We start from the raw sequence: 13995 nt of genomic DNA, 5'->3' as shown, positions 1-13995 counted from the left end.
GCTGTAGTCAACAAATAGGAGTCTGCAAGGGGCTGGGGGCGCCGATTGAGCTGGAGGAGCTGGTCACTGGGATAGGCAGCATGCAGTCGGGGAAGGCGCCAGGGCCGGATGGGTTTCCGATCGAATTTTATAAAATGTACGCAGACCTGTTGGGCACCCTGCTGGTTAGGACCTTTAACGAGGCAAGGGAGGCGGGGGCTTTGCCCCCGACTATGTCACGGGCGCTGATTTCCTTGATCCTGAAGCGGACAAGGATCCCCTGCAGTGTGGATCAAGCTGTTGGCGAAGATCTTGGCAACAAGGATAGAGGACTGTGCGCCGGGGGTCATTCATGAGGACCAGATGGGGTTTGTGAAGGAAGGCAGCTGAACACCAATATACGTAGGTTTCTGAATGTTATAACGATGCCGGCGGAAGAAGGGGAGGCGGAGATAGTGGTGGCATTGGACGCGGAGAAGGCCTTTGATAGGGTTGAGTGGGGATACTTGTGGGAGGTGCTGGAAAGGTTTGGGTTCGGGGAGGGGTTTGTCAGTTGGGTGAGGCTGTTATATGAGGCCCCGATGGCGAGCGTAGCCATGAATAGGAGATAATCGGAGTACCTTCGGTTACACCGGGGGACGAGACGGGGTGTCCCCTGTCCCCCTTGTTCTTTGCGTTGGCAATTGAGCCCCTGGCCATGGCGTTGAGGGAGTCGGGAAATTGGAGGGGTCTGGTACGGGGTGGGGAGGAGCACCGAGTGTCACTTTACGCAGATGACTTGTTGCTATATGTGGCGGACCCAGTGGGGAGAATGCCGGACACAGCGGAGTGGTATTGGAAAATAGTTTGGCAAGTGCCGTATAGTGCCAATAATTTAAAGACCATTTTAAAGTAAATTTTAGAACTAACCTGTTTTTCTTAGTTAATGAGAGTACATTACCTGCCGTCCGACTCAAATATGATCACGCATCCAAGGGAGTTAGCAGTTGGAGGTCTGCTGGATCCCAGGACACAACTGGGCTCCAGCCAGATGTCGAACCTCTGGACAAGGTACTTACAGAGCTGATGCACATAGCCGTGACATTCAGGAGAGGGTGCCAGCGACATTTCAGCAACTTCAAGGCCGAATGGAGGAGTCCCAAACCTTCAGGCACAGGAGATGGTGCCAACAACGCGTGGCACCCAAGCCAATACTGCTAGGGTGGTGACCGCAGTTGAAAACCTGGAGCATGACGTCAGTGTTTTGAGTGGTGGTGTCCAAGGCATGGCTCAGCCTGTGACAACCATGGCTAAGGGCCTCTACATCATGTCCTAGTCGATGAGGGACATGTCCCAGATGCAGGTCGACATTGTCGAGGCACTCCAGAGCATGGTCGAGTTGCTGAGGACTATCACTGAGGGTGTCAACACCATGATGCAGATAATGGGAAGCCTCCAGGATTGGCAATGCCAGATGACTCAGAGGCTTCTTGAGATCACGCCAACTGCTTCTCCACCCCATGGAGTCACCCAGGGCGCAATGGGCACCCTCAGCCTTGTCCAAGGAGAATCTGGAGACTATGAGGCACTGGCCTGTGCTGCAGTCATATCATCAGCTGATTTCACCATCCCATTGCTCATCAACCAGTTCATGTTTACTCGCCTCAAGACACACAGATCGCAATATTTACCATCTCTACCATCATGCTGACAACAGACAGGCTTGGATTTCAATTTATCAATTACAATACAGGCGTGTTGTAGTCATAAGTTAAAGAGTTAAGTCCGCCTCTGCACTTAAATCTATAAATATTTTTAACTGAAAAAATGTTTGCCTGACCAATGCACAGCAACCTGTTTCTTGAAAAATTGAGGATGACCATCAACTTACATAGGTAGTTGTCAGTAGAATTTAAGTGATATTTATACTAATGAATGCCAGCAATGTATTTTGACAAGATGCAGAAGTTAGTCTTCCAAATGGTCACCCCATTTTTTCAAAAACTATGAAAAGAGAAAAGCTGCATATATCACCAACACTTCCTTCAAGGAAATAATTCTGCTCACCAAGATTGTCAACTCATCAATGTCATTAATTGACTCCAGTTTCCCCGAAAGGATATTCAAAGACTCTTTCTGATCCTCTTCCTGTCGGTATGATCTGACAAAACATATTCAAAAAGATAGAAATTAAAACATTATGTACTTGATTCATGAGTTAGCAGATCTCCAGTATATTTCTCAATGAATCAAGCGATGTGCTCATAAGTGATGTTTATAGGAATTGCACATAATATGTAGACTTTTAATATATTAGTAGAATTATTAGAGTACCGCACGTCTTGTGCCCCTTCACCTTTGTGTATGTCCCATTTCGTACGAACGAGGTAAGCATACATGAAATGAAAATGAAATGAAAATCGCTTATTGTCACGAGTAGGCTTCAATGAAGTTACTGTGAAAAGCTCCTAGTCGCCACATTCCGGCGCCTGTCCGGGAAGACTGGTACATGAATCGAACCGTGCTGCTGGCCGGCTTGGTCTGCTTTAAAAGCCAGTGATTTAGCCGAGTGAGCTAAACCAGCCCCTGGCTCTACCCACCCTATCATGTCTTACTTTGCCTCAAGAGACATCTTTTTCAATGCCCTGATCTGTGGTCCACTTCCCCATCCTCCAATCTCTGCTTGCTTTTGTTTCTTTTTCAATACTGGCACCTCTTCTCCCTAATGTCATGGTTTATTCCAATCTGTTACCTGCAGCATTCTCTCCTTCTTTGCGATCGTCCTTGTTTATCTGTCATTATCAAATTATATCTTGGCCTATCCTTTGCCCCTCAGGTTCTTAAATGCATCTAATATCACCCTTTCCCTTTGCCCCTGCAACAGTACTTCTCAAAGTCACAAATGAGATCCTGTGACTATGACTATGGATAAACAATCCTCTTCCTCATTCTCAACCTGGCTTCAGCCTTTGATGTCGTTGGACGCAGCAGCATCCTCCAGCAACACTCCATCATTGAGCTGGGTAAAAGTGCACTGGCTTGGTTCCATTCTCATTTCTCCAGATGGAGCCAGAGAATTTTCTGCAATGGTTTCTCTTCTAGCTCTGGAATCTCATTAACTCTGTGGTTCCAAGAATATATCCTTGGCACATTCCTACTTCTCATCCCCAGACTACGCCTTGGTAACACCATCACATTTGACCCAGAGATGAACTTTTGAATTCATATCCGCACACCTATTTCCACATGCATAACATCACCCGATTCAAGCTCTACCCGTGTTCATGCTCTGCTGAAACCCAGATCCACGCTTTTGTTACCTGGAGTCTTGACTATTGCAATGCTCTCCTGTCTTCCATCTTCCACCCTCCATAAACTTGAGCTCATCCAAAACTTTGCTGTCTAAGTCTTTGCACCAAATACTATTCATCCATCACACCTGTACACCTTGACCTGCATTGGCTCATTCATTTGCCACCAGCCACATCAATCAAACTGAGTCATCGCTGATGTTAGTCTGAAACAGCACAGCCTTCTGCTTGAATTAAAGGCACAGGCCACCTTCCTTAAAGATGTACCATATATACTCGCGTATCATTCGATCTCGCGTATCATGCGACCCCTAAATTTTCGTCCCCAAAACATGATTTTATGGTATACCTCATGTATCATGCGAGTCACTTTTTTGGAAATTAATTTTGGAAACTAAAACTTCCAAATGGTATCATTGTGTGTGGTTTCTGCAGAGTGGATTCTGCTGTGAAAGCTGTTCGCGATTCGAACAGCTTTCCAGCTGGCTTTACTAGCGTCGTTCAGCCACTTGCCGTTTCCATTCATAAAAAGTGGCTGAACGACGCTAGTAAAGCCAGCTGGAAAGCTGTTCGAATCGCGAACAGCTTTCACAGCAGAATCCACTCTTCCCATCAGAATACTACTGATTGTGACCACAGCATTCTGATGGGAAGATGTTCAGCCACTTGACATTTCCATTCATGTTTTTATGAATGGAAACGGCAAGTGGCTGAACATCTCCCCATCAGAAAAAACAGCAAGTAAAACACCCGCGAATTTTGTATCTCACGTATCATGCGACCCCCCCAAATTTAGGCTACAATTTAGGTGCTCAAAAGTCGCATGTTACGCGAGTATATACGGTATGTCCATAAATCACCCATGGATCAAAAATTTAAAGGCAAAAATAAAATAAAGGGAAAATAAGGGAATTAACAGGAACAAACAGAAAGGGCCCTTGCACACTTTACTTGGTTTTATCAGCCATTTGTATTTCTCTATATTGACTGCTTGAAATTTCAAATTAAATTCTCCAGTTTTTCCATCAAACTAAGATTTCTATTTAAACTGCTCAGACATCTCTGTTTTCCTTCGGAGAGTGAGAGGTTACACTGAAAGTGACAAATGGAGATGATAAATAGAAACTGAAAATGTCTCTGGGCAGAAAGAAAGATGAGATAGAACTAATTATACAAAGACAAATAACCAGATTGCGATCAACAAGTGTAACAAGGCAGCTTGCTGAATTGCGGCCTCAGATTGGGCTGGGGTAGCTGCCAGGAAGGTAAATTAGTGGGTGGGCAATATCTTGCATTTATTTATTAGTTTTTAAAATAAATTTAGATAACCCAATTATTTTTGTCCAATAAGGAGCAATTTAACAGAGGCAATCCACGTACCCTGCATATCTTTGGGTTGTGGGCGTGAAATTCACGCAGACACGTGGAGAATGTGCAAACTCCACACGGACAGTGGCCCGGGGCCGGGATGGAACCCTAACATCTTGGATTTATACAGCGCCTTTAACATAATAAACATCTTGAGGTGAGTGTTGTCAAATAAAAGTTGATATTAAGATGCATATGGAGCTATTATGACAACTTGATCAAAGAGGTAGGTTTTAAAGGTAACTGTTGGTGACTAGATATCACATAGAACATACAGTGCAGAAGAAGGCCATTCGGGGTGTATTGTGTTTCAACTTATAAACCTGGTGACTTTAATTACTGGGCATCCAAGGGCCAAAGATTTTGGGAATTTCTGTAAGAAGTACTGGCAGTGCCGGCATCTGCTTGGGGGGTGGAAGAGACCCATGTCAATAGGGGCGATTTAATTATATTTTTTTCATATCAGGGCACCTTTTAAAAAAGGGAACCCTGACCTGTCAAGGTTGCTTGTGGAGCAACTTCCACCCTTCCAGGTGCTGAGCCTGTCACTGGGAGACACAGTCACTCATTGTAATTTTCAAGGAGCCCCTTAAATGGCTTGGAGACATGTTCGCTATCTAATTAAGGATGGTGGATTGGCTCTTGAAGGTGGCGTGAATCACAGGCCTTCCAGCTTGAAGGGAGCAGTAGACAGGTAAGCAACTGAGGGTGCAATTTTAAAATATCTTAAAATGGCTTTTGCTCCCAAGCCATCATTGTTGGTGTTGCATATAGTGAGTGCTGTTCCTGCATCCAGACAATAACCCAGAGCTCCCGTCATCTCTTATAATTGATCTCAAGTGGTTTTTAATGAACCTGAATACCGGACCAGAACAGGAAGCCAGCCCTCACCATCCCCATCCCGATCTCACCTCCATAAAAGGGTCCAGATGCAGGACCGAGCCAGGGAACCGGCATAGGGTCCATCATTTTTTTTTTTTCAATTTAGAGTACCCAATTATTTTTTCCAATTAAGGGGCAATTTAGCGTGGCCAATTCACGCTAACCTGCACATCTTTGGGTTGTGGGGGCGAAACCCACGCAGACACGGGGAGAATGTGCAAACTCCACACGGACAGTGACCCAGGGCCAGGATTCGAACCCGAGTCCTCAGCGTCGGAGGCAGCAATGCTAACCACTGTGCCACCGTGCTGCCCTAACACAGGGTCCATCATGGCTATTTTTAGCTTGAGCACATTTCAGCTATGATCCCAGTGGGGGCCAAAAATCAAGCCCATCATTATAGGCTCATGCCCTTTCTCCCGATAAAAGGTTATCAACCCATTTGTAGTACTATCAGTTTATAACCTTTTAAGGGTTCTTTGTTAACATTTTGTTCAATCTGACAGCTGTAAGAAAAGGTAAGCATTCTAGTTTTGAACAAACAGCATTTGTTCAAAACTAACTCAATGTAAAAGACACGGGGTGCGATTCTCCGTTTCTGAGGCGAAGTGTTGATGCCAAAGCAGAATTTGTGGACTTTCACGACAGAAAAACTGGTGCCACACCTGGACCGATTCCGCTACTGTAGAGGGGCTAGTGAAATAAAATGAAATGAAAATCGCTTATTGTCACAAGTAGGCTTCAAATGAAGTTACTGTGAAAAGCCCCTAGTCGCCACATTCCGGCGCCTGTTTGGGGAGGCTGGTACGGGAATTGAACCGTACTGCTGGCCTGCCCTGGTCTGCTTTCAAAGCCAGTGCCAGCGCCGCGTGGAACATAGCTGCATGGCTGCCTTCCGGCTGTGGCAATGGTATTCTGTGCCCGTCCACCCCGATCCCACAGCCCACCTCCTGGCCACCCCCCACTACTACCTGTTCCAACATCCTCACATTCCAGCTCCTAACCACATGGGGCTTCTGCTCCTTAGTCCTATGCGTACCAACAATGTCATGGTCAAGGTCACAAACAACATCCAATCCAATGGTTACCAATTCAATTTCATTCAGGATTGATGCCAGCATTAATAGGAAGAGTGCATTTTATATGTAGTCCAGGTGGAAATCAACCCCTCTAATTCTACTGTAGTCCATTACCCACCTTTTTAAAATACTTCTCTAGCGTGGAATTTTCTCTTTTTTTAAACTGTGTCAACTCATTGGGGAGGACTATCTCAGGTGCAAATGCCATTTTGGGACTCCTGTTGGATTCTCTGCCTCCCTGGCTTTCCTGCCCATTTAAAACCGCGGTTTAAAATCCCCCTGCCCCCATTCATTTCTCATCTGAAGTGATGTACACAAATTAAATATGAAAAATGTATGTGGGGCGATTCTCCAAAATAGTGACCAAGTGTTCGTGCCGTCATGAACGCCATCGCATTTCACAACGGCGCGAAATGGGCACGGGGATGACCAATTCTGTCCCCCACATGCTCTCCAGCCTCCCTTCCCGGTTCCAAATGGGCGCCACGCCTACCCGCGCACGCAGTTGGGCTGTGCCAACCTGCGCATGCGGGGGCGACTTCTTCAGCACGCCGGCCCCGACTCAACATGGCCTCGGTGTTCAGGGGCCGGCCTTGCAACAAAGTAGGCCCGGGGGGGATTGTTGGGCCCCGATTGCAAGTCAGACCCCAATCGGCGCGATTCTCCGCACCTCGGAGAATCGCGCGACGGCGTCGGGCCATCGTGGCGCGGTTGCGGCAATTCTCAGGTCCGGCGCGGGGCTTGGAGAATCACCCCCAAAGTTAATACCTTGTCCTTTCTTCCACTTTAAGAATTTAACAGACAAAATATAGAACTCATTGTTGCAAAACCAAGAGTGACCAGCTCTAACCAACCTAGCCCGAAGCTAAATATCCTGCTTCCAAATTCCAGAAGTTTTTGAACTGCTTCTCAAACCAATGCAAGAAAGAGGTCATGCATTGATTATATAGTATATCTTTCCTAGAACACAGGTGTTTGTAATTTCTGTTATTTTTAAGTTATCTGGCAAACTCTGTTTTGTTGTACTTAAGAAGGGACTGGTCTATCTTTGCCAAGATTTCAGGCTTGAGCAAGGGGACTGAATGAAAACAAAAATAGTATAATTTTGCCATTTTGAACCCAAGTAAGTGTCCTAAAAGATGATAAAGTTAATAGTTGTCATCACCTTCACAAACACATGAGTTAAATAGAATCATAGAATTTACAGTGCAGAAGGAGGCCTTTCAGCCCATCGAGTCTGCACTGGCTCTTGGAAAGAGCACCCTACTTAAGCCCACACCTCCACCCTATTCCCATAACCCAGCAACCCCATCTAACCCAAGGGCAATTTAGCATGGCCAATCCACCTAACCTGCACATCTTTGGACTGTGACTAACTAAAGAGTCATTCAGTCTCCTCTGAAGTGTAACAATCTGTTTCCGACCTGGACGCTCAGACTGAATTATATGAGGCTCTGGATTCCGCAAATCCTCCTGACTAAGTGGTCAGGGGGTGGGAGTTCGGTGAGAAATACACCAGATACCCTTCAGCTATTTAAGGGCTAATAGGGTGGAGCAGGACTTCAGCTAATCACAGGCTGGCACCTCTCCAGCACTTCAGGCATAATTTAGGTATGGTTGGCAGTCTCACCAAGTGCCAAGCTGTAAGGCTTTCTGTGCCCAGAAAGATGAGGGACAAGGAAGTTGGATGGGTTAGAGTTTGAAAAGTTTTTGGGGGAAGGGCAAAATTAGGGTGACCCACCACAAGCCTACATAGGAACAAACTGTCTGGCTGGTTGCTTGACAAGGTCTTCTCCACTGCCTGTTAAATGCTGGCAGCAGTGGCAGGAAGAGGCCCTTAATGTTGTGAAAAAGTGTGCTCGCTCATATCTGAATATATAATTACTAAACATGTCATCACAGGAAGTGATGCAATGTCAAGTTAGTCTGCACAGTGACAGCACATGTAGCAGCAGTAAGAAGAGGCCTCCATTAAAGATCAATGTTCAACCTCTAAACTGTGGGTGGTATACGCATAGGCATATCTATGCATAACTGTACATAGCTGCACGAATGTATATATTTGTATATAACAGCACCAGTGTACATAGCCACTGACCAATACATGTAGGGACAGTTAGGACCTCCCACTAGCAAGTGGAACCAGACACCCATACAGACATATATATACCTGGGGACAGATGAGACACAGGCACTTGGTAGTAGGACGGACAAAAGGACAGTCATCTTCCTCCTTAGTTTCACAGTAACATAAACAGAATTATTTGTCCATAGAAATACATGGTTACCATCCAGCATGTCAAGAATAAATACTTATGGCAATCACATTGTGTTCTATATGTACGTTCATGATCAAGGAAGCAATTGAACACAACATTAGCCTGCTTTCAGCTTTGTTTATATTGATATAGAATACGGTAATACAGTGCTTCACGGTAATACAATACTTAGTGGGCATTAATTTCTCACTTAAGAACCTCAATTGGCCTTCTGCAGGCCTGTCTGATCCCCTGCCCGTCACAGGAATAAACTGTGGAGGCATGGGCTGGTGGGAAGGCAGTAAGCAGGCCACCTGCTGGATTAGAATCATAGATTCCTACAGTGCAGAAGGAGGCCATTTGGCCCATCGAGTCCGCACCGACTCTTTGAAAGACCACCCTTCCAAGGTCCAATTCCCCATCCTATTCCAGCAACCCCACCCTAAGGGGCAATTCAGCATGGCCAATCCACCTAACCTGCACATTTTTGGACTTGTGGGAGGAAACTGGAGCACCTGGTGAAAACCCACGCAGTCACTGGGAGAATGTGCAAACTCCACAGTCACCCGAGATTGGAATCGAACCTGGGTCCCTGGCACTGTTAGGCAGCAGTGTGTCGCCATGCTGCCCACTGGATTTAAAAACCCCTTTCAAATCCACCAGAAGGGGACCTATTAAGTTTATTCATGTACAGCATGCATTTAAGATATCAGGAAATAGATAGATGAGATTTGTTTTTTAAATTACAACTGTTGTAAGTTCTCATGAACCTTTGTACTAATTCATGGTGCAGCAATATTTCTCTGGAATTGTAGGAGTCCAGGACCTTTCTCCCAGAGCTCTGTAAACAATAAATTGCTTCATTTGCTCACGTTAAGATCTACTTGTGAATATTTTCACCCAATAGGAATTATCAAGGAAACAACTGAGCTCAGCTTGTTATAGCTGGTCACTCTTAAAACATTGGCACTATTTTGATTCTTCACTAATTTATTTTTAGAACGTCGAAAAGTATGTGTTACCACACTTGTGGGGTTCTGTGTTAGCAAAGATTCATAAGCTTCTCGTTGGAAACCAAACACGGATTTAATTTTTTTGTAACAAAATGGAGATCTGACCGTTGAATCAAGGATCCATGAGCACGTCTGCTTTTGTTTGCTCCAGTCAATTTTCTATTGAAGCCTATTCATCATAATCATTAATAATCTTCAGGTTAAAAATCCCCTCCAAAAAGGTACAGAATTCTTCCAAGCCAAACATCAGTAGGTTCAATGGCGAGCATGGGAGGCAAGAGGCCCAAAAATCAGTTTCATTCCAATGTGAATTTACAGTGGAATCTTCCGCTGGAGACCACCATGGTAACTCGGACGTGAACCTCATTTGCATCTCCTTATTGAGATGCAGATAAAGGCCTGACCCCCACCATGCCAGATGGGAAATCACGCTGGCATGAATCACATTTTTAAACTCACATCAATACCTGTGGCTACTTCTGGAGTTCTGGATGGAAGCCAAAGCAACCTTGGTCTCTGGAACACTACAACAGTGGTTCAGGGGTGCATCTACAAGTGTACTTTCTGGATTCAGCATCCGAGAGGTGATGTATTTTCCAGCCTCAGAATGTTCCTGGAGATCCACCGTCGTCCACAAGCAATCCACCTTCTTTCTTCAATAGTGGGTCAGTGATGTTGGGCACCTACACATGACAGCATTCTACGTGTCATCCATGTCTGCCCCGCCACGGAGTATGATGCGAAACATCCAGGTTTATAATTAATTAGGTTGGAGCTGGAACATTTGGTATACTTTCCCGCCAGCTTTGCAGTGGGAAACACTGCATGTTCCCGCACCACCATGGCATTGGAGAATTCCACCCACGGTGTCATGAACAATAACAACTCTTCTCAGCTTGCTATTCTTATCTGAGTGGCCATTCTTCATGCAAAAGCCCACACTATCTGTGGGTAAGTAGTCTGACTAAACAAAGCATCATAAGCACTTTCATGGCCACTTTCAGAGTGGGAGGATATGTAAGATCCATTGGACTTGCTTCGATGAACATGCTGATGTGTGAAGTAAGCAAGGCAATGAATGTTGTTTGTTTGGTCCTCACACAAGTGCATCTTTCAGTAACGATCACAGACTGGCTTCCTCTCACCTTAATCTGGAGATACACAAGGCAAATGGTGGTGCTTCCACTAATGGCTCATCCGAGATAACAATTACAAAGCACATATTCAGCATTTAAGGATTGGGGATTGCTAATCTCTTATGATCCAGGTCCATATCAGGGAATACGTTAACCAAAGAGTAAATGCTGGAAAATCTCAGCAGATCTGGCAGCATCTGTAGGGAGAGAAAAGAGCTAATGTTTCGAGTCCAGGTGACCCTTTATCAGGGAATACATTTCCCGGCTGAGCTGTCAGGAAATCTACTGAGGAAATTGACACTTTTTGTACCAGAACGACCAGGAGATAGAAAGTTTCCATACAAAACGTGCACCAATGTTAATTTCAGGCATGAATATATAAATTCATTGCTGTATGAGGCTTTACAAGGCACGGTAGCCTTGTGGATAGCACAATCGCTTCACAGCTCCAGGGTCCCAGGTTCGATTCCGGCTTGGGTCACTGTCTGTGCGGAGTCTGCACATCCTCCTCGTGTGTGCGTGGGTTTCCTCCGGGTGCTCCGGTTTCCTCCCACAGTCCAAAGATGTGCGGGTTAGGTGGATTGGCCATGATAAATTGCCCTTGGTGTCCAAAATTGCCCTTAGTGTTGGGTGGGGTTACTGGGTAATGGGGATAGGGTGGAGGTGTTGACCTTGGATAGGGGGTAGGGTGCTCTTTCCAAGAGCCGGTGCAGACTCGATGGGCCGAATGGCCTCCTTCTGCACTGTAAATTCTATGTATTGCACACAACCTTACCGGAATTGGTTCTCTTTGTTTTCAAGACGCTCATTTGTTCTTTCAGAACGAAAGCGTTTGGAAGACAGCGCTTCCTCCATTCCTTTCAGTTCTTTCCTCCTTAGTTCACATATTGTGGAACGAATAAGTCTGCGTTCATCGAGGTCATCAGTGACTTCAAGCTGTTTCAGGGGAAAAGAAATACATTGAGTTAAGATTCACATAAAATTACTGTTTGCCAATTCCAAAGCAGACAGTTCGTGCAATACAAAATGAAAATTCTGCAGATATTGGAAATCGTAAATAAAAAATAGCTGTACATACACAAGAGGTCAGGCAATATTTGTGGAGATATAGAACAGTACATAGAACATAGAACAGTACAGCACAGAGCAGGCCCTTCGGCCCTCGATGTTGTGCCGAGCATTGTCCGAAACCAAGATCAAGCTATCCCACTCCCTGTCATTCTGGTGTGCTCCATGTGCCTATCCAATAACCGCTTCAAAGTTCCTAAAGTGTCCGACTCCACTACCACAGCAGGCAGTCCATTCCACACACTAACCACTCTCTGAGTAAAGAACCTACCTCGGATATCCCTCCTATATCTCCCACCCTGAATCTTATAGTTATGCCCCCTTGTAACAGCTACATCCAGCCGAGGAAATAGTCTCTGAACGTCCACTCTATCTATCCCCCTTATCATCTTATAAAACTCTATTAAGTCGCTTCTCATCCTCCTCCGCTCCAAAGAGAAAAGCCCTAGCTCCCTCAACCTTTCCTCATAAGACCTATCCTGCAAACCAGGCAGCATCCTGGTAAATCTCCTTTGCACCCTTTCCAATGCTTCCACATCCTTCCTGTAATAAGGTGACCAGAACTGCACACAATACTCCAAATGTGGTCTCACCAGGGTCATGTATAGTTGCAGCATAACCCCGCAGCTCTTAACCACAAGCCCCCTGTTAATAAATGCTAATATACAATAAGCCTTCTTCACAGCTCTAGCCACTTGAGTGGCAACCTTCAGAGATCTGTGGACATGAACCCCAAGATCTCTCTCTGTTCCTCCACATTCCTCAGAATCCTGCCGTTGATCCTGTAATCCGCATTCAACTTTTTTCTACCAAAATGAATCACCTCGCACTTATCAGGGTTCAATTCCATCTGCCATTTTTCGGCCCAGCTCTGTATCCTATCAATGTCTCTTTGCAGCCTACAACAGCCCTCCACCTCATCCACTACTCCACCAATCTTGGTGTCATCAGCAAATTTACTGACCCACCCTTCAGTCCCCTCCTCCAAGTCATTGATAAAAATCACAAATAGCAGTGGACCCAGCACTGATCCCTGTGGTACACCGCTGGTAACTGGTCTCCAGTCTGAATTTTCCATCCACCACCACCCTCTGCCTCTATGTGCTAGCCACTTACTTATCTAATTGGCCAAATTTCCCTCTGTCCCACATCTCCTTACTTTCTTCATGAGCCGACCATGGGGAACCTTATCAAACGCCTTACTAAAATCCATGGATACGACATCAACTGCTCCACCTTCATCTACACACTTAGTTACCTCCTCAAAGAATTCAATCAAATTTATGAGGCAAGACTTACCCTTCACAAATCCGTGTTGACTCTCCCGGATTAAGTTGCATCTTTCCAAACCCTATCCTTCAGGACATTTTCCATTAACTTACCGACCACCGAAGTAAGACTAACCGGCCTATAATTACCAGGGTCATTCCTATTCCCTTTCTTGAACAGAAGAACAACATTCGCCACTTTCCAGTCCTCTGGCACTATCCCCGTGGACAGTGAGGACCCAAAGATCACAGCCAAAGGCTCTGCAATCTCATCCCTTGCCTCCCAAAGAATTCTTGGATATATCCCATCTGACCCAGGGGACTTGTCGACCCTAAGGTTTTTCAAAATTGCTAATACATCCTTCCTCAGAACATCTACCTCCTCCAACCTACCCGCCTGTATTACACTCTCATCCTCAAAAACATGGCCCCTCTCCTTGGTGAACACTGAAGAAAAGTATTCATTCAACGCCTCTCCTATTTCTTCTGACTTGATGCACAAGTTCCCACTACTGTCCTTGGTCATTCTTTTATTTCTCACATAAGAGTAAAAAGCCTTGGAGTTTTCCTTGATCCAACCCGCCAAGGACTTCTCATGCCCCCTTCTAGCTCTCCTAAGCCCTTTTTTTTTAAGCTCATTTCTTGCTACCTTGT

At 45.4% G+C, this 13995-nt stretch overlaps 1 protein-coding gene across 3 annotated transcripts in view; it reads right to left on the bottom strand.

Annotated features, from left to right (window-relative positions):
* Nucleotides 1–13995, bottom strand: part of smtnb (smoothelin b) — a 563126-nt gene that overhangs the window by 442270 nt on the left and 106861 nt on the right. For all 3 annotated transcript variants that reach the window (XR_005457667.1, XM_038774843.1, XM_038774931.1), the window contains exons 2-3: nt 11781–11941; nt 2026–2119 (exon numbers count right to left, since the gene is read on the bottom strand). Coding sequence is in view for 2 of the 3 variants with exons in the window: in XM_038774843.1 (XP_038630771.1) it covers nt 2026–2119; nt 11781–11941 (255 nt within the window). In the remaining variant the exon portion in view is untranslated. The remainder of the gene's footprint in view (nt 1–2025; nt 2120–11780; nt 11942–13995) is intronic.

This window comes from Scyliorhinus canicula, chromosome 1 (genome assembly GCF_902713615.1).
Source record: "Scyliorhinus canicula chromosome 1, sScyCan1.1, whole genome shotgun sequence".
Lineage (NCBI taxonomy): Eukaryota > Metazoa > Chordata > Chondrichthyes > Carcharhiniformes > Scyliorhinidae > Scyliorhinus > Scyliorhinus canicula.
Note: the sequence above shows the minus strand (reverse complement) of the source record. Positions and strands in the feature narration are given on the sequence as shown.